General features: G+C 34.9%; 1 protein-coding gene across 1 annotated transcript in view; it reads left to right on the top strand.

Moving 5' to 3' along the window:
• CSTF3 (cleavage stimulation factor subunit 3) overlaps nucleotides 1-27610 on the top strand; it is a 65967-nt gene that overhangs the window by 22831 nt on the left and 15526 nt on the right. Inside the window, exons 4-8 of the mRNA XM_083348788.1 lie at nucleotides 18706-18738; nucleotides 21489-21586; nucleotides 22815-22881; nucleotides 22969-23003; nucleotides 23109-23235. Of these exons, the coding sequence (XP_083204914.1) occupies nucleotides 18706-18738; nucleotides 21489-21586; nucleotides 22815-22881; nucleotides 22969-23003; nucleotides 23109-23235 (360 nt within the window). The remainder of the gene's footprint in view (nucleotides 1-18705; nucleotides 18739-21488; nucleotides 21587-22814; nucleotides 22882-22968; nucleotides 23004-23108; nucleotides 23236-27610) is intronic.

Raw genomic sequence — 27610 nt, 5'->3', positions numbered from 1 at the left:
AACATTTATATTGAATTAAATGTAAACTGATGAGTTGGATACTTGAAGTTTTAATGGTGCAAATTGAAAAGGCATGTTGAGTCATAGTCAAAAATACAAAATGGCCAAGGCATAGAAAAATTTCCTTCATAATAGTTTATTTGTTAACATGTTTAGCTTCTGCATAGCAAAAAATAACTGCCCTTATTTAGGCAATGCAGATAGCCTCCACTTAAGACTTAATTTTGTCCCTTGCTTTCAATATATTGTAATCCTCAGTATATATTGCAGTTTTCTGACAATAAACCTAATTACCTATAACTATATGATATGCTGAAAGGCTCAACAGGAGCTGCATAAATTTCATATCTAGTTACCCATCAATGGAAACAAAATGCTGATCAAAATCATTCTGATTTGGCAAGAAAGTTATTGCACTTTACGTTCAGTATTTAGACCCAACCATTATATATGATTAAGGGACGCGGTGGCTCAGTGGGTTAGGACGCTGAACTTGTCGATCGGAAGGTCGGCAGTTTGGCGGGTTGAATCCCAAGTGCCGCGTAGCAGAGTGAGCGCCTGTTACTCGTCCCAGCTTCTGCCAACCTAGCAGTTCGAAAGCACGTAAAAATGCAAGTAGACAAATAGGGACCACTATGGTGGGAAGGTAACAGCGTTCCGTGCTAGTCATGCCGGCCACATGACCATGGAGACGTCCTCGGACAAGCGCTGGCTCTTCGGCTTTGAAACGGAGATGAGCACCGGCCCCTAGAGTCGGAAACGACTAGCACGCATGTGCGGGGGAACCTTTACCTTTACCTTATTATATATGATTAATAATACATTTTGTTTGTGCAAACCTCAGTTTTATGGTCAGGCAACCTTTTTTGCTTAATTTCCTGTGCTGCTTTTGGCAATATACTTATTTTATCCCCAAAATTTCATCTCTGGGCAATTTGCTTTAGTGTTACAGAAATTATGCATGCTCAAGTATGCCTTATTTAATTGTATTTATTATACATAGTGTTATGAATGTGATTGATTTTTTTCCCTCAAAGAATAAAGAAACATTAAAAAGAGTACTTATTATTTTTTATCTACTGTATTAAATTATTTTATGATAATTTAATCATCTCAGCATGCAATAGGTCTTGGTAATATAAAATACTACACTTTCACAAGTATCTTCCATTCGTTAATGCATATTCCACCATCTGTTAGCTAAGCTTTTTTTTGAAAACCCACACAATTCATATTCTAGTATTCCAAAGGTAGTAATTGAAGGAAGGGCCACAGCTCTCCTATTTTTGATACTGGGACAGACAGACAGACAGACAGACATAAAACATTTATGGCTTCAAAAAAAACAAGAAAAATTTATGCAGGGCCATAAAGATAGTCCTTGACTTATGACCACAATTGACCCAAAGTTTCTGTTGCTAAGTGAGACACTTGTTATAAGTGAGTTTTGCCCCATTTAACTTTCTTGCCACAGTTGAATGAATCAAGGCAGTTAGGTTAGTAACGTGATGACTGCCTTCCTATTGATTTTGCTTGTCAGAAGGTTGCAAATGTTGATCACATGACACCGGGACACTGCAACCGTTATAAATATGAACAAGTTGTCAAGTGTCTGAATTTTTATCACATGGCCAGGGAGATGCTGCAATGGTCGTGTGAAAAACAAGTCAGTTTTTCAGTACCATTGTAACTTCAAGCAGTCACTAAGCAAATGGTTGTAAATTGAGGATTATCTGTAGTACACTACACTTATGCAATATATTTTCACTGAAGGTGGAAAGCTTTTGCAAATGAGACATCTAGTCCAATGGAGTAAAATCTGCCTAGTTAAGGAATAAGGTAATTGGTATTCTCACCTGTACATCTAAAAGTTCTTGGAATATCAAAACATTTCACTTAAAGGAAGGCTATGTATTTATTATGTTGTGTACCTCAGGTAGTTTTCTAGGGAAGAACAATATATTGGACAATATTTTCCTGATATTTGGGTTTTTCATACATCTGCAACTGAATGTATTATTCAAGACAAATGACCAACACCTTCAGCCTGAATTTTTCCATTTAGTACTTTTAATACAAATTGTTCTCAGTCTAGCCTCCATTCTTACACTTAAATGCCATTTTACATTTCTGATCATATGGTCCTCTCCAGAAAGGAACAGATGAAATTTCACATCTATCTTTACAACACAGTAAATTTACTTGACAGGTTGATTGCTTCAATGTAGCATTGAAATGTTATAACGTACTAGTCCTTTATGATGTATGATTCAAATATGGCTATAATTAGGAATACTTTCTTGAAATGTGTGAGTAGAATCTTGCAAATTCTTTAAAAATTATGCCTAAACATTTGCTATTCATACAGTATTCGTTTGCCTACTCAAGTTTTTATTTTATATAGTTTTTCCTAGTGATGTGCAACTGAGGTTTTCAAGAGAAGTCAAAACAATATATTGGTTTTCTGCATATATTTTGTTTCTTAGACTTAACTTGAAGCAGAATGTTAGAATGAAGAGAGACGAAAACAACTTCCATTATATACTACACACGCAAGCCCAAATAAAAGTATTTCTAACTAGAATTGAGGGTGATAATTACTGGAAAACAAAATGTTTCTTAGTTCGTTTCTGCAACATTCCTATAGAATCCAGTGGAACGGGGTTGAATCTAAGAGCGTGATTTTCCTTGATGCTACTTTCCCCTCATGTTCTTTGAAAGTTGTGACTATTTTTTACCCAACATTCTTTTACATGCTCTTTCTCAATTTTAAACTTACACCATCTGTCCAAGTGTTTGCCTTTTATATCCTTAACTTTGTCTCTGATCTCAACTACAACTAATATCCTATGTGTCAGGAATTTATCTTGTTCTTATCTAGGTGGTTAAACTTATTTCAACTTGCATGCATGTAGACTTGTATAACTAGGAAGGCCCAATTATGTAAACTATTCACTTAGATTTAGCAAGGCCATTTTGTTTAAAGCTGGTGGGTACTGGATTATCCAAATTACTTTATATGGGGTATTAAATATAGCATCAACTATACCATTTTGCCTACAGGTTTTTCCCCCCAAACTAAGTTTCCAGGTTTAAAATACTGTTGCAGTTCGGAACAGAAACATAATGTATGCATTGCTATTTCAAATAAGTTAGGCCAAGTTTGTTGTTCCATTTTATCTCCATCTCTTCATTATTTATTGTCAGATGTTTCTTAATATACCAATCCCCAGCTTATAATCAACATTGTGAAACTATTCTGTTTAGGGGGCAGGGGTGAACATTCTACTTGCTTCATCCTTTCAAAATGCAACAGATCAGATTATTCTCTTTACTATGTGTTAACATTCTGTTCTTAGAGTTGGATAATAGCAGTGTCAGTGGGCTTGAAAGCAGCAGCTTTCTCACTTCCTGAGGCTCACAGGAGACCATTCTATTAATGTCCCTGGAAGGAGCTTGGATGAATTAAAATAGCCATTTTGCTATGATAGTTTGTTATTTTGGTAAATATTAATATAAAATATCTTTGAATGTTAAATTAGGTAAATATGCTATACATTTATAACATATATTTTCCAATAAATGAAAATAAAAAGCATTTTTGTTAAAAGACTAATTAAAATAAGAGTTTCTCAAGATTTGAAAGCACGTACTTTATATCTTAAGTATTCAAACAATGTAATGCTCTTTTAATATTAAATAGTTAAATGTGATAGGATTTTCTGTATGATAGAAAATGTATTAATGAAATCCGGAATAAATTCAAGGCTTTGGAGGAACCATATCATTCAATGCCAGCGATTCTTCCAAGTATGAGAAAAAAGTGATTAGTTATTTAAATACCTTTAATACTCTATTATCAGCGGCTCCCAACCTTTTCTATACCCCGCACCCCTAGAACACTTCTGATAAATTCTCACATCCCTTACAAAAGTTCAAAATAACTAACTATGCATATACCCTATAATTTTAAAACTTCTAAACCAAACTTTTGCATCCTTTGGAATATCGTCTCGCACCCCCAGTTGGGAACCCCTGATCTATATGTTAGTAAGTTGCTTGTTAGTTATTTTCAATTTGATTTTCAGTGTTAATATAGGAGTATCTTATTTGTATTAAGTCTAATTTATATGGAAATAAATGCAGACTAGGTATTAAATACAGTTTTTCCAGTAGTACTTTTATGGTGTTTAAAAATTAACTATAATTGTATTTTTGAAGCAGATAGTATAATTGACCTTTTCTTGGTTAAATTAATTATTTCATAAAGACAGGAACCAAATAGAATTGGATTTTTGTTTTGACTTCTGAAACCTGTGTTAGTTATATATGGAATAATGTGGCAAAGTTTTAACCATCCCATATTTCTACATTGTAGATATAACAGTATATCTTATTAAGGCATTTAATTACTAAATAGAAACATGAATAAAGATGACATACATGAAATCATATAGACTTAAAACATCAAGTCCCAACAAGTAAAGAATATTTTATACACCATGTCTGTTTATATTGCACTAATAAATAAGATTACTTTTTCAGTATAGATATGATGATGTATAGCAAGATTTCATCTCATGAGCTTGTAATGTTTTATATATTTTCTGAAAATTAAATGGACTGGTTCAGATTACCCTCAAAGTATTATAAGCATGCACATCCATGATGTGATGTTAGTGTTATTTTACTACCTCTGCTTTGAAATAATAGTTTTTGTACAAATCCTAGCCTTAGGATATTTATTCATATTTATGTAAATGTCTTGAAAGTTTGTCTATATGATTAGAGCTGGTAATAGTACTGAATTTGGGGGTGCTGGAAAAATTGAAATGTTTCCCCAGGTTATTATATAAGGGAAGAAGATACTATGTACTGTAACCCCTTTATCTCATCTCCATGTATAGTAACCAACACACTTCACATTTAAAAAGGTAAATAATGCCATGCTGATAAGGAAGAATTAGAATCTAGGGGTAATGCAGATCCATACACAAGTGAGCTAAAGCCAACCTACACACTTGACTTTTTTCCCCAGAAATGGTCTTTTGAGGTTTCAGACAATTTCCTTGCCATCGGATTTCAGCGATTGTTATTTGGCTATTTCAAATACCAGTATAAAATTATTCTGTTCAAAGATTGTTAGTTTTACTTTCATTTCTGTTTCTAATAAAATTATCTTGTATCCAATGGCATGTGTGAAAGTGATAATATTTCAATCTCATATTCTGCAATGCACAATATTTGAGTTTCACATGAATATGTAGAAAGATAGTATATATTGTAAATGTAACAATTTTGTGCATTTTTGATGAAAGTTCAATCTTAATTTTCTTCAGTTATTTTAATATTCAGAATTAGTTTTGTGAAAATCTGTGGAACATAAATTCTTTCATTCTCTGTGAGTTTTATCTTTGAATTAGTATTTTAATCAGTCCAAATATCATTTGGTTCATTTCCTATATTAAATTGCAGCTTATCTTTTTGTCTATTAAACATTTCCAAATGTATTTTTTTTAGCCTATACATTCGGTATAACTACTGTAGCAATGAGGCTTTTCCATACTTTTGGGAAATAGGTACATTACTGTATCTTCAACTTCTGGTTACAGCATATGTTGTAAGTATTACTGTTTTCTGAAAAGCAAGTCTCCATTTCAAATTAAGGACTGTTTTTAAAATCACAGTTGAAAATTATCTGCCATGCAACACACAAGCTGCTGTTCAAGAAGCACAAGTTTTTATTTTACTTCATTACATTTCTGCAGTTCCATGCAGAATATATTGCTTTCCTGAGCAAATAATACTTGTGAAGTATTGCAGAGGATGATTGTGAGAGAAAAAATGTTTTTTAAAATGAGCTTCTACTCTAATCATGTAAGAAAAAAAATGATTTTTCATTCATATGTAAATTGAATATGAATTACATTCACTATTCTGTGAAAATAATACATCCATGATGGTTAAAGGAAACAAACTATTCCTCAATATAGCACATAAATGTACTTAGGTTGAAATTAATTTTGAAAAGTGATACAAATTATTTTAAGAAGAGGAATACTCTGGTAAATTCACAGTATCCTCAGTTTAGAATAAGACTAAGATTAGATTTAATTATTTTATACTGTGACAGTTTAGGATTGGAGTAAAGAAAATGGACCCTTCAAATGTTGCTGAATTACAGTCTATCTAGACCAGGGGTGTCAAACTGCCGGTCCGTGGGCAGGATGCCTCACACCAAAATTAGGACCACTCCATTGCCGACAATGGGGAAAAAGTTGCAATACGTCACGACACGTCACCTTACGTCGCGAGTTTGACACCTGTGAGCTAGAGGACCATATCTATGGATTAAGAGTCACACTAATTTAATATACTCTTGGCTATTTTCATGTCAAAATAACATAAGCAAGTAGTGGGAATTACTTTATATATGAAAACAGTTCTCTGACCCTTATATAGCCTAAACCACTTAAAACATTAAATGAAATGTGAGTGGTTTTTTACTGGGTATGTAATTGTTTAGTGAAATAAAGTCCCATAAAAAACAGGGAGGTGGAAGCACTTTTAAAAATAGTGCTATAGATTGCGCATGTTATTTTCGTGCAACATTCCCTGATTTTGAATCAGTACTTAATGAACTATACTGAAATATATTATGTCTTTTATGCCTTTTAGTATATTTGTATTGTTAGTATTAAAATGTAAACAATATAAGTGCAAGGCTTCCCTGCACTGTTCATATTTAACAAGTCTAGCTTTGCAATCAGTTCTATTTTATCCATTTATAATATTCAAAGTAGATTTCTCCGTGCTACTATGCATATATGCAATCATAATTGTAAAATGCATTTTAAAATAGAAATATAACTGCTATGAAAAAAATCCATTAATGTATTTCAGTTTAATATGAGAAATACTTTTACTGTAAGTCAGACTTAGCCTGATACGTAGTATAAATAACATGCTGTTCTATAACTAAAGATTTTAAATAAAGTATTTAATTTGAATGTGAGACATCCTCTTGGACATTGATTTTAATAGCCAAAGCCTTAAAATTCATAAATCGGTGGTAGTTTAAAATCCCAAAAACATGGTTCATCATCAAGCATAAGTGCACACTAAGACATTAAACAAAGTGCTGTTAAAATATTTCATTTATACACATAAATTCCATAAAACTATATCTTGTATTCAAGAGTAAATAGTAGGTCACGCAAAACAGATAACTGATACACAGAATCACAATAAACATTTTGTCTATTTTACCTCAGTTTATTATCTCTTTCTTTCCTTTGCTGCCTCTTCTGTAATTCAGCCTAGGTTAATTTCTTTTTTTCATACTATTTTTATACATCTTCATTTAAGCTATTGCTAGAGATGTGGGCAGTTGATTTTCTTATTACTATACATGAGTTCACTTGATTCATATACATTGAGCTCCTTGCATTCCATAAACTGCAACATACTTCCATGTTGCAAATAATGATTTGATTTTAAAATGTTGATAGTAAACATAATACTCTTTTCCATCTTTTAGTGTTTCTCAAAATTTGTTTGGAGCAGTATTTGTGCTTTGGTGGCCCTCTAATTTAGATGTGGAAAATGCTAAAGTATTTACAAAAAATTGTGAAATGAGAGTTGATTCTTCACATTTCAGCCATTTGACAAATAGGGATAGTTCTTCCCATTTCAGATTTGATAGCAATTTAGCATGCAAAGGCCTGACTTGCATTGTGTTATAAGTGTTGATGAATGATAGTAGAACTATTTGTATATTACATTGATTTCAGGTACAGTATTTTCACTAACCTTTTTCATCTGCTATACACATTTGGCATTACTTGTGCAATTTAATAAGGGAATTCTCTCTGTTTTCCATCCATATCCATTGTGAATATTTCTTTAGGCCTTTGTTTAGGCCAAGATTACATTGTTCTGATTATAGTTCCTTTAAATTCTTTTTTAAATAATCAGCTACTATCAATTATGTTGATAATTCTTTTTTCTTTTGCTACACTAACTCTTTATAGAAGATTATGTGCCTTTTCTGCATTTATAGAAGAGGAATTGGCAGGTTGTTTTCAGTAGAATTCAGCAGTAGAGCTAATTAACTAGGGAGGTGGTAAGCTTCCCTTCAGAGGGGACATTCTGTTGGTATGAAAATAAAAACATTAGCTTTAATTTAGATTTTTGCACTAAACAGTTGGTCTTGGCCTAAATAACCCCTTCCTACTCTGTATTGTAGATAAAAAATTAATTATTGGAAACATTTACTGTTCTATCCCATTTCTTCTGTTCATTAGTCATAATTCTTGGGTAAAAAACGTATAGAATACAAGTTGGGCACCATAACTTTTTAGAATAATTTTTCATATCTGTTGTATGAGAAAGACAGGTAAGAAGTTCATATAACAGTAGAGATATGTAATATTTAATTCCCTTTCACAGGGTCATTGGAAGGAGAAAAACCACCTTCTCCATTTCAGATTATTTTCTACTAATTTCAAAGAGAGCCTACAGAGCTGAACAGGTTCACCAAGAGTCACAAGAGAGCATTTTCTCATTTCTCCTAACAAATGTGCTGCAGACTATTGAGTTGCCATTGCCATACATCACCAATGGATAGCAACATTAGGCAGGTGATCACTAATTCCACACATTGAAAAAATTTAGATTGTAGAATAGTAGAAATTGGAAAATGCATAGTGATAGTTATGTTGTAAAAGGAAGGCTCTATCTAAAATATTACTTAACGGAACCTTGTAGTGGCAGGACACAGTGTTTATATCTGAACCTAATACCTTCCGTACATGCTACACAACACTCAAGAAGCTTCAGTTATTTTCATTCTTCCTAATTAAGTCCAGTTAACCTTTACAGCAGGGGTGTCAAACTGGCAGCCCGCAGGAAGGATGTGTCACATGCAGGCCATGCCCACCTTAGCTCTGCAAAGGCAACATCGCAACATGTCACAATACGTCATGTGACGCGATCGAGTTTGACACCCTGCTTTAGAGTATTGTTCAAGGTAGACATAATTGAGATACATGAACAGAGCACATCAAGAATACTTTATATTTCTTTAGCAAGTCTGAACAGAGATGGAACAATCATTTTCTATTAGTGGCTTGGAATAAATATTGACGAAATGTGCAGAATACCTCCTACTGCGGGAATTGGTCATTGACTATAGAAATGAACAAGTGCTGAGCAACTTTTCTTTCAGAGTCTAGTAACTACTACAAATTTCAAACAGGATGTTTTTTGAACACAAAAGTCTTTAAAATGCGCCTCTGAATTTCGTTTATAGCCAATGTTAGAATGTTTGAAAATAATATAAACTTTTCATGTACAATGTTCTGATGTCAAGGATAATGATCATCACTTTTGGATAGTTTCAGGGATAAATTTCCTATATCAACAATTTATCCTTATTGCTGAAGATGGTCATTTCCTTCATGTTAACATTTCTGTCTTTCAAAATATAATTGTTACTTAGGTCTTTAATTGCTTGAATCAATTAAATTCTACCTTTGGATTTACACACTGTAGCTATATATCAATCATCTGTACAATATACAGTATTAATTCACAGATAGTTTGTAAAATGCAATCATTGTATTATGTTAGAATTTATAGCAAGTGGATGATTATATTTGCAAATGTATCTTGGAAAAAAGGTGATGTTCAACACTGCAAAATAAAGAAGAGACAAAGAATATTAAAATGACCTGCCTTAATAAAATCCATCAAAAATGAAGAACGCTAGGATAACTTAATTATTGTTACAGCTACCTTCTCTCTGCCCCTTCTTTCCAAAATCTCAAACTGCAGCAATGAGTATATTTTGTAACTATTCTGCTATAAAATCAATAACCAAAGAGAAAAGCTCATAAAAATGCAGAAAGAAAACCTAACAATGCTTGTATTAAAACAGAAGGAGTAATGTATACTGTGTTTACAGCAATCCAGAGTACTATGGTATAGTTGAGAGAATAGGGAATTATGTTCTAAATAGATAAAAATAATAATTAAAAATAACTTGTGCAGGAGAGCATAGTCGAGCATGTGAGTAATTAGGTCTAAATAATGCAATTCTAACTGGGCTCTACTTCTATAATATGGACCATTTTAGTAATATGAAGAAAGTAATACGATGTGGAAGCTTTGAATATCCAGTTGCCTTGCTTAACGCTAGTTCAACTTGCCTCATGCTACTTATAGTAATAATATATAGTCACCTAGATTACTAGCTGTATTTTTCATATATTTTTCTAGTCCTCTTTCAAAATCATTCCAAATATATAACATACGGTAGCTACAAATCCCATATTTTTACTCACCATATTGAAAATCCAGCTTTTAGTTCTGTTGTAGGAATGGAGGAAAATATATTTCGTGTACTTATGATTATAACTGCTTAGCATCTTTCTGGTTTCTAGAAATCAACTTTATATCAGGATAAAAATAATTACAGGACAGTGGTCTTACTACCAATCCAGATTACGTAGGCTATAATAAAACATTATCTTAAATTTGCTCAAATAGAAATCTGGTTAGAATTAGAGTCTTCTATAATATGCTACAGATTATGTCATAAAGTAGATAATGATATTTTGTTCTTGCTAATAGGTTATAAACCTATTAGAGGAGAGTTACATTGTGCTATAACTCACTAAAATCGGGGTCTTCAAACTTGGCAACTTTAAGAGTTGTGGACCTCAACTTTGGCTTTGGCTGGCTGAGGAATTCTGGGAGTTGAAGTCCACAAGTCTTAAATTTGCCAAGTTTGAAGACCCCTAACTAAAACTGAAGAACTGTAAATTATAGGAACTAGTCCTGAGTAAGGAACAAAACTTGTTAGCAAATTTGTTAGTAATTCAATCTGAGTACTCAGGAACAGCACCTGGTTCTCAGGTTCCCATTTATAATGAGTGCTTAAATTCTCCTAGGTTGTAAGAACTGTTCTCGATAAAGCAGCATTTCAGTTCAATTAGTTTAAACATAGTTGTTTTCAGATATAAGCAGCGTGCTCTTTCCAAACATAAGCAACTTCAGAAGAGCCAAGTTTTGTCTGGTATGCAGTTTGTTCCAAAATCAAATCCTGAAGAGGTTATAGACCTCATAGGGAGTGTGCCACTGGAATAACAAATAGTTGCCACTTACTTGATTCTTCTTAAAGGTCAGAAATACATGAAAATCTGTCAAAACCTATTGTCTTGTAATCATCTATGTTAGGTCAATTGGTAGGTGATTAGATATTATGATAAGATGGGGAAATAGGATGTAGTCAGGAATCTATATGCAGAATATGATAGATAAATGTTACAGTTATCTACATAATAATTGTATCCTTGTCAATGAAAGGATTAATCTTCCATAATTGACTTCCATAAGGGTTTCAGGGCTTCATTTTGTACTGTTAAGCATAAGAACAACCATTTTATTTGTGATAAAAGAATAAAGATGCCAACCATTAGATTAGTGTTGCTGTGAGAGCACTCTCATTCTCAGGTCTTTGTCATATATTAAAATAGATGTTTTTTAACTGCAAAGGGCTTCAGATTTATAGCTATTACAAGAGGTTATAATAATTTTGTAGAATTGTCATAGTTTTATTAGTCTATTCATCTCTCCAAACAGCTAAGTTAATTGTACAGATGCAGTAACAATTAGCATTTAGTAACCATGCTTATAGTAAGATCTTTAAAGCATGTAGAACTTTGTAATCTTCAATATGATTTAAGAATAACCTGTTCTTAGTTATAATTCAGCTTACTTTATGGCTATAATTAGTTAATGGTGTGGATGAAGCAGCAACTGTGATAATTGGCTTAAGACAATCTATTTCATTAGCCCAGCAGCCTGTTAGCTGAAGTTATTCATACATCTCCAGTTTCTTTGTAATCTTATTTAACTGCACGAGTGTCCAGAGACTGAATCCTAATAACATACCAAACTTTTAATTAAATTTGTTAAACATTATTTCAGGTGTAAGGTTTTTAACTCTGGTAGTAGCAGGTGGGTTTCAAATAGCAAACTAGAACAGATGTGAAGAATGGAAAAGCAGTGAGACATGGGATACGGTGGGTAAATGAATGATGGGAAAACTATGGGTTGGACCAATTAGCTAATCATTAATAATCTTTCCAAACTGATCACAGCTTTCCAGCTAGGCAGGGAGGAGGACTCAAATAGAGAGTTAGTCTTGAATTGTTGCACAGCCAAAAGAAATCCAGAACTGACACACACACCCCTCCCAAGACTCCATGGAATCTTACCTGTTCTAAAGGGAAGGCAAGCAGCCTGGGGAAATTCCTGTACTTTAGGTGTTGCAATAAAGTAGTTAACTTTTTAATGTGTTGGTCTATTACCTGGACCTTGGACCTGGTCGCAAGTAACAGCCACAACAAATCAGTAGTAACTTTGTAGTAAAGAATTTTGTATGTTTCACTCTAACAGGTTGTCCTTGACTTAAGACCACAGCTGAGATGGAAAAATCCATCATTATCCAGTGTGGTCATTAAGTGAGGCATTATTTGGCTGCACCTGATTTTACAACTTTTTTGTTGCTGTCATTAAGCATATCACCTGTGGTTGTGAGTTAAGTCATGATGGGATCATAATGCTACTGGCTTCCCCCTTGACTTTGCTTGTCAGAGATTGGATGGAAAAGTTGCAAGTGGCAAGCACTACAGGACACTAACTGTTGTGAACCGGTTGCCAAGTAACTGGATTATAATTACATAACCTTGGGTACAAATGCAAGGATTGGTCAAGTCAAGTATTTTCAGTGGTGTCATAATTTCAAATCGACACAAGATGGCCGTTAAGCCTAGACTGCCTGTAGTCACTCTTTATGCAAAATGTACCAAATCCTGAACTTCTATAATTATATAATTCATAGTATATAGTTCTGGAAACTCAATATTTCTAATTTGATGTAATAGTTAAGGTACTGGCCTAGAAACCTGGAGACTACCCCTGTCATAGGCATGAAAAACTTATCTGGGTGACTTTGGGCCAGTCATACACGTCACAGGGTTGTGGGAAAATAGGAGGAGTATTATGCTTTATTTATAAAAAATACATATAAAAATAATAAAGGGGAGATAAAACTAAAAAAAATTATTTTCCAATTACTCTGAGTAAATTCAATTTTGATCCAGATTTTCTGCATTAAGCATCTGATAAATATATTCGCACATATCCTAGAATAAGTCAGATATCATTCCAATAATATTAAGGTTGCAAACATAGTTTTTCAGTTTTAATTCATGATAAATTCCACAGCTTTTAAAATTTGTTTTTAATATTTCCACAGGAAGAATGTAGAAACACTCATATTGCACTGCAGTAAAAATGAGTAGTGCCAAATGTACTGTGTTCTAATATCTTAAACCCTACTTGAATACTTGAGCCTTGGTGGAGCAGTGGGCTAATGCCTCCTTAAGTAACACCAGCTGCCTGCAATTAGTGCAGGTTCGAGTCCCACCAGGCTCAAGGTTGACTCAGCCTTCCATCCTTCCGAGGTAGGTAAAATGAGGACCCAGATTGTTGGGGGCAATAAGCTGACTTTGTAATAATGCCGCTTGGGGTGGGGGTGAAAGCCCTAATAAGCAGGCATATACATAGAATGAAGGCTATTGCTAAGCACATTGGTTTGTGCTTAAATTGTAAGCCGCCCTGAGTCTTCGGAGAAGGGCGGGATATAAATGGAATTAAATAAATAAATAAATAAATACTAATTTATACAAATGCCTGTTACTTTTTCTTAACTCAGTTATTTTGTAACAATTTAAGGTATTGTTAACATGCTAACCAGGAATCTCCCCCCAAAAATGAAGCAGCTGAGTGATTGTTGAGAGACAGGCTGAGGCTATGTTTTCTCATTGTTTGCATCATGACAACAATACAGTTATTTGGAATGAAAAAGTTTCCCACTGATACACCAAATGTGGGTAATAATAATAATAATAAGTCTTTATTGATTAGCCCTAATGTTCCAACAAAGGCAAATAAAAATAGGTCTAACGGTTTATAACTTTTGAGTGTAATTGGGGGAAAAAAAGTTCAGTACATGTAGTCCTTGCTTGACTGGTTACAACAGCCACGGAACATGTGCTTTACAGGCTGTAAAACACCCCCAGCTGTTGTATATGGTTGTTTCTCCCCCTCCCCCCCAATGGTCCTATGACTATGTTGGGAAGCTCAGTTTTATTATTTGTTGCAGCATTCCGCAGACATACACTCATGATTCTTGATGGTTTTTTTGCAGGCAGGAAGATTGCAAAGTTTATTTCCCCATTTTTTTTAAAAAAAATTATTTATTTATTTATTTGCTGTTTTCAGATGAACTCTTTGAGTAGAAAAACTACATGCTGTCCTGGCACATAGTAGAAAAAACAACAGAATATCCAGTGTTCAGACTTAAGCCCAATTTAGCAAATGATAGAAAGCAAATAGTACTTGGCTAGTAGCATATAGAAATGATAATGGGATGCTAATAACTGGGAATGAACCTGCAGTTACTATTCTTACTTAGCTATTGTCTGGATACATAATATTAAGGAACAGGCTTAATTACAAATGTACATCTTACTACTCTTCTACTTTAGTAAATATTAATAGTTTTAATTTGAGTCACGTGTTAACAAAAATAAACATTGTTTTTCAGGATTAAAATAAAATAGAGATAAAGCAGATTCTTGTAATCAAAAGAACTCTATTTTTACTATTAATTTAGCAAAGTTTATAATTTCAACATTAAAAATTAATATAAACTGAAAAAAGGAATAGAAAGAGTAAAAGGTGCAGAAAAAGGAAAAATGGAAAGGAAAATAGAAAAGAAAAATATAAAGAAAAAAATGATTTCCCATGTTCATCACAATAAAAATAGACAATTTTAGTAACTTACCTTCTCTTAAAATACAACAAATACATCCCCATAGCCTGTCTTTTATCTGTGTTTTATCTATAAACAAAACCATAAAGCATCGTCATTTCAATTTTATGTTTCACAAGAGTCCACTGAGTGTTACCAGAGATAATAACATATTTATTTTAACTTTGATGAAATAAAACCAATTTTATATTCCTTCCTTTTTCTTCTAAGAATCTTGATCTTTAGTTCCTTCTAGTAATGTCCTAGAATTTGATTTTTTTCCCATTTCTTTCTTTGTCCCTTGTCACAAAATTCTCCAAAGTTTCACAGAACTTTTTTTGTAAATCCAATATAGGAAAATTATCCAGGTCACCCTCTTGGCTTGTTATTTGTATATCCCTTTCAATAAATAAGACATCAGTTGGTTTGATATGTCCAATGGAACATCTTTTTCCATATCGTTCTAGTAGAAATACATTTTCAACCCACTTTCTTGTTCCTCATGCTTATTCTTCTTCTATAACATCTTTTAGACACTATAAGGGCACACCATTTTAGAATTAATTTCTGCATCCATTGTTCAAAGATATCCTTCAATATGTTCAATGTTAAAATATTTTGCTTCATTCTGTAATTGTAAATCAAGTTTAAGTGGTCTTTTAATTGTAATCTCTAGTTCCCTCTAATGTCCAGTTTTTAAAATTTTATCTTACTATGTTTCGAATCAAGCCATTTTCCCATGGGAAGAATTCTTTTCAGTCAATTCAAAAATCTTATTTGAAATATGGTTAAATGGTTTAGTCTGTTTATAACATTCTAAAATCAAAGTTTTAATTATCCTTTACTGTTTATTTTGAAAAAATCTTGAACTTTCATTTTTAAAACTTAAGTATTCAAGGAAACACACCCAATGCGTCAAAGGTTCAAAAATTAGGAAGCTTTTAATCTTAATTTCCCATTTTACTACTCCAGAAACTATAGTTATAGTTTTTTTTTAAAAAAACACAATTATAATTTAAGATCCTCCTTTTATTGTTCTAAGGGAGTAATGAATTTTGACTGACTGAACTGAATAGATTTTGGGGGGGGAGGAGTAAGAATTTTTCAATTGCTAATTCACAGGCATAATACGTCTTTGTTTGAAATCATAGGAAAATGAAAATAGAAAACAATCCATACTCCAAAAGAATGCCAACAAGCCTTGTTTTCAATTTCTGAATACATTCACTGACATTCCAAATCAGGGGTCCCCAACCCCCAGGCTGCAGCCCACTACCAAGCTGTGGCCTATTCAAAACTGGACTTTGTGAGTGGTGGGCTGGCGTGCACACTGGCAGCTCAATTAGCACAAACAGGGTAGCAAAGAGATACAGAAAACCCAAGCTCTTTGGTGCCAACTAGTGGTAATTCAGCTTCTTTACCCTAGATACCACTGAGACAGTATTGGTTTCAATTTATATACCAAGCCATTATTTTGAATTTAAAAAGAACTCTGCGTATGTTCCTTTTATTGACTTTTAAACTAATAACAATAAGTCAGGTAGTACAAGTACTGGTAATATAAGAAATAAAAATAATACATTTAATTTCATTTGAAATATTGCTAATGTATATAATTTACAGATTTTAGACTACAAACTAAAAAATCAAGAAGGAAAAAAAAATGACAGCCAAAATTATGAAAAGAAATTTCTGATATCCAGGCATTATGCTTACACAATGAATTACAAACTACAGAGAATCATAATTGTGGATGTCTGTTTAAGGGTATTGTGCATTCTTCAATTAGTAAAAATTTACAGATTACAAAACAATAGTATGATAAAAAAGGAAATATACTACAGAATTTTTCACTTCTCTTGAAAGAATATCAATATACTTTTACACAATTAGCATTCGTGCCAGTCAGTGCAAACAAAATGTCCTATCCATACATCATCTTTTTACATGTAAAAATTCAGACCATTTTTATTTAGGTGCCTAAAGATCTATTGGATTACAGTTCCCATAATCTCCCGAAAACAGTGTGGCTTTCTAACATATCATGAGGGTAACCAATTGAGAAAATGCTTCTCGGGATAATTGTTTAGAACATGGGACTCCAACCTTTTTGGCTTGCCTGGCCTGTATTGTACGAAGAGGAATTGTCCTCAGCTGCATATAAAATATATAATTTTGTTAATCTTCACATAAATCACATAATAATGTCAAACATTTACAACCTTGTGCAGCATTATTAGCTGTCCAGAACTGCATGCAGCCCGTGGGTTGGACATGCCTGATTTAGAGCATAAATAAGCAGGCAGTGTTTGCAGAGGAATTGCACAGAAATAGTATTTTTATTTATTTACATTGATGAGTGAAAGAACCTGTTCACCCTGGTCCATACTCAGCTTCATAAACGTTTTAAGTTTAAACATGTTTTATGTTTAAATGCCTGCAGATGATGTGAAATATCCTGCTGCTTTAAATGCTATAGCAGGTAATTATTTACCGTGCTGTTTAATTGTCATTGAAGAAGATGTGGTTTGCATGCAGAAGGTCCCAGATATTCCAGCACATTTCCTGCAGTACTAAGAAAGCCCTCTGCAATCCTACAGAGTGATTCCAGGCAGTGCTTGGCCAAAAGAATCAGCAGTCTGCCTTGCCTTTCTACACGCTGAACCTTTCTTAGTGGCAGCATCATTAAGGTTATTCCATCCCTTCCCAGAGATGCCTTTTCATTTTATTAGCTTCTACTGTTTCACTTGTCTTTTTTAGACATTTAGTAGTCACTCCTGCGAAGCCCAATATAGTTTAAAGATACTGGAAGTGATGCTACTTTTAAGTTTCCCCCTCATGATTTAGCCTTTAATGATTATAGTGCTGCCTAGAATAAAAAAAACACACACCAGTTCAAAGGTTTTCACATTTCTTTGCAATGATGCAACCAGCTGAAGTGTCTGCATTAATTTCTTCACCAATTTGTTCATATTAGAACTAATATTGCAGAACTTCAAGTTGTATGATTAATAGGGCATCCTACTAAATTCCACAGTGATTTCCAAAGCCCTGTTACTTTTAGTTTTAATTGAAACACCCCCCATGGCCTCTGCTTTTAATCTTAATTTTAAAACAAACTTTGATATCAAATAATGTATGGAGGGTTCTCAGCTATATTTTATCAATACATTGAAACAAATTACTCAAATATTTCAATCAAATATTTATTAAGCTTTTTGAATAGTTTTTGGCAGAGACGGTTTCTGATTATTTCATTGGTGTCTTTCCATATCTTGAAACACTGAAGGGATCTCAGTTTCATGGTTTTGTATGATAGTTATCATATTATAATATCAGAAGCTGCTTTGGCATCTGTAGTTTCAGCTACGTCTTACTCGACTATTAGAAAGTCACTAAATCCAAAACAACATAAATGGGTTCTCAAACCTATGTTAGAATTTAATTTAATAAAGAATTGTTGTCTGTGCTAGTTATTTGAATATAAACTCTAACTGAAACATGAACTAAAATTGCCTCCCATATTAATATGTTATTAGTTAATTATTGATATTAATGTTATTTATGCTTGATTATCAGGAGAATAACACATTCTTGAGCAAATCTTTATGTGACTGTGAAATATACTGTATATTTTCTCACAATATATCCTCATTTACTGAAAGTAATACAAGCTTTTTCAAAATTCTTCATTAACTTGTCAATTATTTGCAGTTTAATTTAAAAAAAAGCCAAGTCTATTTCAACTAATAAATAGGGTTTTTTATATTTGATGAAAGGCTGACCTAATTATTTGAGGGTTTTGCTTTGTTTTTCAGATAAAAGCAAAAAATTATGACAAAGTAGAGAAGGTAAGCTATGTATACATTAATTTTAAAAAATCAGAATAGTAAATAAATAGATTATGTATTTTCTCTAGTGGGAGAATAAGCTGTGTAAGCTAAGATGTCCTATTTTTTTTGAGGAATCATGAATGAAATGTTCCATATGGCTGTTGGTTATACAAAAAGTATAGAAGTGGGAAATACAGGAAGGTATTTAAGGATTGGGAAGAAGAAATCATGGTTGATGCATAAAAACAATAGACAATAGAAGTTAGAGTGGCCTCTACAATTGCTTATATCAATTTATGTATAATAGTAACTTTAGAGAGATAGTATGATGTACTGATTAAGGCCTTGGACTAGAAACCAGGAGGCCTTTAGTTCTTAGCTGGGTGACTTTGGACCAATTATTGTCTCTCAGTCCTAGAAAGAAGGTGTCAATAGTACATTGTTTCCAAAACCTTGCCAGGAGAATTACAGAGACATGTCCAGGTAGTTGCCTGGATCAACACTGGCTCAAAGGCTTAAAAAAAAGTAACTGTTACAGCCATTCTGACAACTGTCATGTGAGAGTACAGTAGGAAGAATCTTCCCCCCTCTCAAACATCAACCATGTCTTCCTCAGATGCTTGGGACTGCTTCAAAATATGCATGGTTCACCCACTTGGCTTCCTGTATTTCCTGTGCCTGTTGAAAGCAGCTGTCCAAGTTGGAAAAACGGATGTCTTAACAAGATGTTTTGTATATGCTTTCTAGTTAACATGCAAGGAAAACAGGATTGGACTTATTCTAGCATTTTAACACCAGACAATCCCATAAAAATAGGCTACACTGGAATGTTTAAAAAAGAAATCACAAGAAAATTACAATATGCTTACTAGTCTATTATGTTTGTTGCTCATAATGTACCGTATTTTCCAGCATATAAGACGACTGGGCGTATAAGACGACCCCCTACATTTCCTGTTAAATTATAGGGTTTTGGCTATACTCGCCGTATAAGACTACCCCTCTTCCAATGCACACCAAATAAAAATTAAAAAACATCAGATTTGATTTTAATATGGTAATTTTAATTCAAATGCTTATGACATGCAGGTACTTGGTAGGAAAACTGTCACTTATAAACATAAGGCTGTTTGTCATCAAACATGTAAACATAAAACAGTGCAAGTGGATTAAACTTTTCCTAATTCACTCTAAAGCTTTCTCTGCGCAGACCAAATGGGAGATTCGCTCCAGGTTTTCCAGCCAGCCCGCCCAGTTCCTGAGTCAAATGTGTCCTTAGAGCTAAGTAGCTGCTCTGGCTGCTGCATTCCCCACCTGCCTTTCAAGTTGGGATAGACTGCAGCTGCTTTTCAACTTTAGAAGGAAAGACGCCCAGACCCCAGCCTGTAAAAAATCACAGACTGCAGCTTCTTCTCCAATTGGTCCCACTTTCCCTACGCAGACCAAATGGGAGATCCGCTCCAGGTTTTCCAGGCAGCCCTGTCCCTAAAGTTTCAGCACCCAGCGTGTAAGACGACCCCTGACTTTTGAGAAGATTTTCATGGGTTAAAAAGTTTTATACGCCAGAAAATACGGTAAAAATTAACATAAATACAACATGCCTTAAAATATTAAAACTGTTACCTATATAAAGTTAAATACCATGGAATGTGCATCAAGCTTTACCTGGCAGAGAAATAAAATCAGATAGGCTCCAATTAGATTGATCTTATAATGCATTTGATGCCTTTCCACAAATATCAGGCATTTCTGTTTTGCACACACATAGATACCATGTTTCCCCAAAAATAAGACCCAGTCTTACATTTTTTTTGCCTCCAAAAGAGACACTAGGTATTATTTGAGGGGGGATGTCTTACCTTAGGACCACCACAGCCAGGCCTTCCATACCCCGACACCTGTCGTACTGCTCCTTGACTTCTTCAGCGGTCACTTGCTACCACTTGTGGCCGGACACCATACTAATTATCAAATTACCAAAACAGATCAAACAGATGCTACTCGTCTTACATTAGACTTTCTTAAATAGATAGACTCATTTGAAAAAGTTAAAAAAGGAAATGTTTTAAATATAATTGACCAGTTTGACCAGAATATTTAATTAACCCCAGGTTTGGGGTTAACAGCTCATGAGTTTGGGAATAAAATGAACAATGTCATAAAACGTGGTTTCAGTGTCTCTCTCATTACAAAGTTTGGAATTGAATGGGATGCCTTTGTATTTCTCCTCAAAAACTACTGATGGAAGAGCCTTAAATTATGCCACAGTTGATTTGGGGACAGTACTTTGGTTTAGATACCTGGTCTACAAGGCATATATGGATTATTTAGAAAAATGTCTTTAATAAGCATGCAGCTGTGCTCTAAATTAGCATCAAGTTTCTACCCCTCCTGCAAAGATATCCTTATATTTTACTACAATCATCTGAGTAACAAAGGACATATGTTCTGTGAAATCCCTCTGATGCTTCAAGATATATAAAGTGCAAGTCAAATTTCCATTAAGAAAATCAGAACGTGTAAGGCCTCCAGTACTGGATACTGTCAGTCTTTTCTTTCAAATTGCTACAGTTTACAGCTCTATTATTTTTAGCACTAGTTAAAAATAATAGAGACTGAGTATAATTCATCAAGCTTTGCCCAAAAACGTTAAGGGTGACCATTGTATTTTGTTCAAAATTGACAAGAGTTTGTTCAAATTTGAGAAACAAGAATCTACTCTGACCTGCTGATGGACTCCTATTTCTTTTTCCTCTCAATATAAATAGCTGTTTCAGCGATGCCTTATGAAAGTCTTACACATTGACTTGTGGAAGTGCTACCTTTCATATGTACGAGAAACAAAAGGGAAGCTACCCAGTTATAAGTAAGTTGATATGGTTTTTTGGCTACTTCTTCTGGGCCTGCGATTTAAAGGAAGAACTAGATAACTCTGCCAAGATCAGTTCTTCACGTGGTACAAATTGGTGACTTGGTGCTTTAGGAGGTTTACTTAAGAGTGTATTGGTGTAACGGTGCTGATCGAAAACTGGTGTTTTCCTCTCTCCCCTCTTTTTCATCTCCTTTCACTTACAAACATTTTTTTCTGATGTAGAAGCAATAATAACCTATCCTGGAACTACACTTGTTCAGTGGTGTCTCTAGTATAAGGATATTAAAGTTAATTTTCTTGATTCAGTGGTTTAAACTGTAATAAATAGTTGTGCGTCATTATAGTTAGTCTGTGAGCATCTAGCTCACTCAAAACTACTGAATTGTTTTCAAGCTTCTTGCTCTTTGGAGAATCAAATGTACAGATGGCCATCAGTTTAAAGCAGTTTGAAGTTAACCTGAAAGTTGTTTGAAGTGTAATCATTCTCACTGTTACTTTTAAAATCTTAATTCACTTTACTTTGCAGTACAGGTAGTCTTTTAGCGACTGCCTTGTATACCATGTTTCCCCAAATATAAGCCCTAACCGGAAAATAAGACCTAATGCATCTTTTAGAGCAAACATTAATATAAGACCCGGATTTATTTTCAAGAAAACATGGTAGTACTTTTCATTGTTAAATTGATGATAAAAAATAGCTTTGTAATCAGTTCTTGCTTTTATGACCACCCTAGGTCTGTAAAGCAAAGGAAAGCTGAAATAAGAGTGCAAGCACAGTCACAAGTTCACTTAGCAACTGTTTTGCTTAATGACTGAAGTGCCTGTCTCAATTGTAGCCACTAAACAAGAACTATTGGTATTTTCAGTTATATGACTACAGTAATGTAATCCCAGAGTAAGATTGCCAATAAAGAGCAAAATGTCTTAATATTATTAAAGCTGCTTTATTTCAGCTCTTTCTAAACCCTAAAGTGTTCCATTATTTCCCAAAGAAGTTGAAACCTCAGTGTGCTTTTAAAAATCCTTTTAAAATGCAGCATATAGGTTCCTTGATCAGGGAATTCTCTCCAAAATGTAGATCCTCTTCAGGCATGTCAGACTTTGCCCTATGAAAAGCCTGGAATAATATTTTTATGTATGATAAACCTGCTTGTTTAAAGTAAATTGAACATAATAAATATTTTTCATGCACGTTTGTGTGTTTTCTGTGTATTTTTTACAGAGAAAAAATGGCTCAAGCGTATGATTTTGCTCTAGATAAAATTGGCATGGAAATAATGTCATATCAGGTAGGTTTCTAAATATATTTTGGGAAATGTTTTTTCTAAATATTGGAACAGTTATGACAAACTAAACTTTGACTGCTTTTTATATAGATCTGGGTGGATTACATCAATTTTTTGAAAGGCGTGTAAGTACAATATTTTTTCTTTTATGTTAATTAATGCAACGTTGATATTCATACAGGTTGCAAAGTGTAATTGCTGACATGTTACTGTCTCGCCTCACTATTTAGTGAAGCAGTAGGGTCCTACGCAGAAAACCAGAGGATAACAGCTGTCCGCAGGGTTTATCAGCGAGGCTGTGTGAACCCTATGATCAACATTGAACAGCTTTGGCGAGATTATAACAAGTATGAAGAGGTAAATGAAAAGATGCTAGCATTCCAACTTGAGTGACTCTAACACAAGTATTTTCTTCCTCTGCAGTGGAAGCTTTTTCTGATCAGTCAAAGTGAATAGACTCTTGTCTCATACTGTTCAAATTAAAATCATTTAAAATCATCTTCTGCATTTAAGACCAGCCATTTATATTCCTTCCCCCTTTGTTGCTTTATCATCTCAAATCATAAACAGTCTAGAGAATTTGAAAGCTAATACATTATTTGGTATAGCTGAGTTAACTTCAGAAAGGCATTCATATTTGTAAGGAAGTAAATCCTATCCCACTGAAATCTTTGGGATCCTTGTTTGACTGGATTTTTGTACCTGATCTCAATGATGCAGAATTTACATATGGAGAATATTGGATTGCAGATACGGTTTTGATCATTTTGGCCACAAAGTATATATTCTGTGATAATCCTAGCTCAAGAATAGCTAATGAATCTTTTGGAAACAAACTTTTTCATAACATAAACAGGTAGATTTTAAATTTTTTTTATAATATTCAAATCTGAGTTGCATTGACTACTTCTTTAAGTTTATTGAACTTAAGCATTTACTTTCTGCCTTAATCAGAGTGCACTCAGAATTATTTCTGAAATTACTTTTCTGAGGCCTTGTAAGAATTAACTGATGTTCCCAAGCCAGCAGCTTACCTTTATTAAAAATGGAAAGTGCCTTCTGGTTTTGTGTCACAACGAGACGGGATGCAGGAAGGCAGAGCTTTCAGAGTCGATTTTGTCCTGCTGGGGTCCTGAAAGAGCCTAAAGTCTCCCCAAAGAGGCGATGAAGAAGGAGGGGTGCCTTGTCGATCATGGAGAGATGGTGGTTCCTCTATTCGATCCAAGGAAAGCCCCCTAAATTGGCAGGGGAAAGACCGGCCACACCTTTGTGGCCGGCCATTAGATGCTGACAACCAAAGAACAAAAGCTTTAATTAGCACATTGTAAACAACATGTATGGACTGGGTGAGAATATTGATCCTTTCTTTGCTATTTTATAACTGAATTTCCTGGAAAAGGCTCCCAAGAAGCTTAAAACCTCTGGATATGAACGAAAGCGGCATTTTAAATTTTTTATGGGGGACAGAAATACACAATACTGAAGTGAAAGTAGTACAAGATAAATCTGAGAACTGAGATAATTGTTAAGATTTTCTCTGGAAAAAACCTATTGAGGTGAATAGTAAGAAATATAAGAAATCAACCCTTTGTTTTAAGACTGGAAAATGGACTTTGAATGACATCTAGTGGTGGATTTTAGTACAGCACCACAACTAGCTCCTGGGCTGCTTGGTGAATTTCAGCTTAAGGGAGAACAGCTGGCAATAGAGGAAACTATTTTGGCATATTTATCATCCTGTCCTTCTTGGATTATAAATTCCTACTAAGCTTGGACTTTTAATTTCAAGGCTTAGTGGGAGAGAAAGAAAATAATGTCTTTTGAATACGTCTGGCTGCAGGGAGGTTGAACATTTTGAACACTTGGAACATTGTGGATTACAACCTTGCCTGACTGATAATTTTCAGGATACTTGGGACAAAGGATTACTATAAAATATTGCTGTTGGAACTGAATTATAAAGGCTATATACAAAGACCAGAAAACAAGAGGAAATTTTGTTCCACTCTTACTGAGACTGGTGATACTAGAGGATTTCTAGAAATAATGCCTCAAGAAGAAACAAATACCTTTCAGAAGGAAATACTCTCTATGCTGCAGCAGATTCATCAAACAATTGTTGCACACAAAGAGGACATAAAAATAAACCATAATGAGACTAAAAATAACCTAGATAATGTAAAGGACCAAATCTCCAAATTGAAGTTGCAACTGGAAAGCTCCCAGACAACGACTACAAAGTATGAACAAATAAACCAGAAATCACAGGGTGAAGCAGAAGAAATTGATCTAGAAATGGAGGAGACAGGAGAAGGGAAATATGGACTGCCATACACAAAATACTGGAAGACCTACCTATAACAATGAAAACACAAAAGATCCTTTACTCCTTTCTCCAAAATACACCTGATGACAAGGAAGAAGATTCTAGAAAATGGAACATAGAGCAGGCAGGGGAATTGTCTAGGGCAGGGGTCGGCAACCTGAAAAAGGAAAAGAGCCACTGGGAACCGGTTCCATCACACATAAAAAAAAGTGGGAGCCGCGTGCGTGTGTCCATGCACGCGCATGCGCAAAAAACATTTTGTGCATGCGCAAAACGGGTTTTTCTTGCGCATGCGCGGACACACACGGTTGCCAATTTTTTTTATGTGTGATGGAACCGGTTACCGGTTGCGCGATGGCGACAGCCCGTTTGCAGAGCTACCGCCTTCGGCGGTCTGCAAACGTGCCGCGGCAGCTTTCTCAAAGATCGGCACCGCTGCCCGTTCGCGCGGATGTGCGCGCGCACCTCTCCAAAAGTTTGGGGAGGTGCGCGCGCACCTCTTGGAATGGGCAGCGGTGCCGCTTGTTGGGAAAGCTGCTGCGGCTCGTTTGCAGAGCTGCCGTTTTCAGCCTGCAAACGTGCTGCGGCAGCTTTCCCAACAAGCAGCGCCGCTGCCCGTTTGCACGGAGGTGCGCATGCGGCAGCTCTGCAAACGGGCCGCAGCAGCTTTCCCAACAAGCGGCGCCGCTGCCCACTTTCGGCAGCCTGCAAACGTGCCGCGGCAGCTTTCTCAAAGAGCGGCGCCGCTGCCCATTCGCGCGGACGTGTGCGCGCACCTCTCCAAACGGGCGGTGCCACTCTCCATTTGGAGAGGTGCGCGCGCACCACTGCCCGTTCGAAGAGGTGCGCGTGCACTGGGCGGCTGGGAGCCGTGGGAGACGGCTCAAAGAGCCGCATGTGGCTCCGGAGCCGTGGTTTGCCGACCCGTGGTCTAGGGAATGCGAATGGGCAGAGTTGCTCTCCAAAAATACTCTACCTAAATTGTCTTTCTCATGCCAAGCATCTTTCACACAAATAGAAAGAAAATTCTTGGGCGATTTAATTGCCTTGGCCTGGAAAGCTGCTTGGCAAAGAAAGAAAGTGAGAGTTAGACTTAAAAAACAGACAATTTGATCTACCAGAGCGGGCACTATCTCTTTAATATATTTGTTTGAATATGATTAAAAGAACGGATGACTTTTAGATATAACTAGATTTTTATAATGGAAGATATGATTTAGAATTAAAATAGCATTTTTTTTTTCTTCTTTTGATATGGGAAATTTGAAAATAAGAGGATTGGTATGAATAATTTTTAGCTAATTAAATGTTATTAATATTGAGAAAATCATAAAGATACTGTACTTTAAACATTGATGGGAAATCAAACTTTAATAAGAGCATGAAAAACAGGATATTGACTTATGAACTGATAGTTATTTCTATAATATTAGTAAAATATGATGAAGATGTCTATATCTAATTTTTTGTACATTAATAGTACTAAGAATTGTAATTGTTTAATGAGAGGAAAAGGGGAAAAATATGGGGAAGAAAGGAAGATCAAGGAAGAAATACTGGATTGTGCAGTACTGAATAAATTTATATTGAAGAAGTTAATATTAAATATGTGAACCCAGATATGTTGTTTACTATGCTCTAAAAATTGTAATTTTTAAAAATTATAACCTATAAAAATAAATAAAAGTGGAAAGAAGTGGATGGAGTTAATATGAATTGTTTATGTACCAGTTATAATAACAATGTGAATACCCTATATTGACAACCAGTGGCTGGTTATTTCAAAAACTGAAAACTGTGAAACTAATTCATCTAAAAATGTGGCTAATGCCACAGAAACCTCCACCCCTTCCTTCCTTCCTTCCTTCCTTCCTTCCTTCCTTCCTTCCTTCCTTCCTTCCTTCCTTCCTTCCTTCCTTCCACAAGAAATCTGGTCTAGTCAAAGATTTTGAAGGTTTTCTTTAATTACGTACATTTCTGGTCATTCTTCTTTTAAATTCTCATATTATAGTTTTGCTGTATATACCATACAGCAGAGGTCTCCAACCTTTTGGGCACCAGGGACCAGTTCCGTGGAGAAAGGCTTTTCCGCAGACTGGAGAGTACGTGGTTTTGTGTGCTGCCTGCATCCCACGGATGGGCTTTGCTTGTGTGGACCAGTTGCTTATATGCCACGGCCTGGTACTGGTCCATGGACTGGGGGTTGGGGACTCCTGCCATACAGTATGGTGGCCTAGTGGTGAAGATGCTTGCCTCCCAGTTGGAAAGTTGAGAATTCAGTCCTAGGTAGTGGCAGTTTCTCCTCTAGGATGCAAAGAAAAAATATCTGCTGTGGCATCAGGATGGGCATCCGGTCAGTAAATGCTCAACTCCATCGAGTCGCTCCGACGCCACTCTGAATCAAGG

This window comes from Vipera ursinii, assembly GCF_947247035.1.
Source record: "Vipera ursinii genome assembly, chromosome: 1".
In the NCBI taxonomy this organism is placed as follows: Eukaryota; Metazoa; Chordata; class Lepidosauria; order Squamata; family Viperidae; genus Vipera; species Vipera ursinii.
This window is presented reverse-complemented; position numbering and strand designations above follow the sequence as displayed.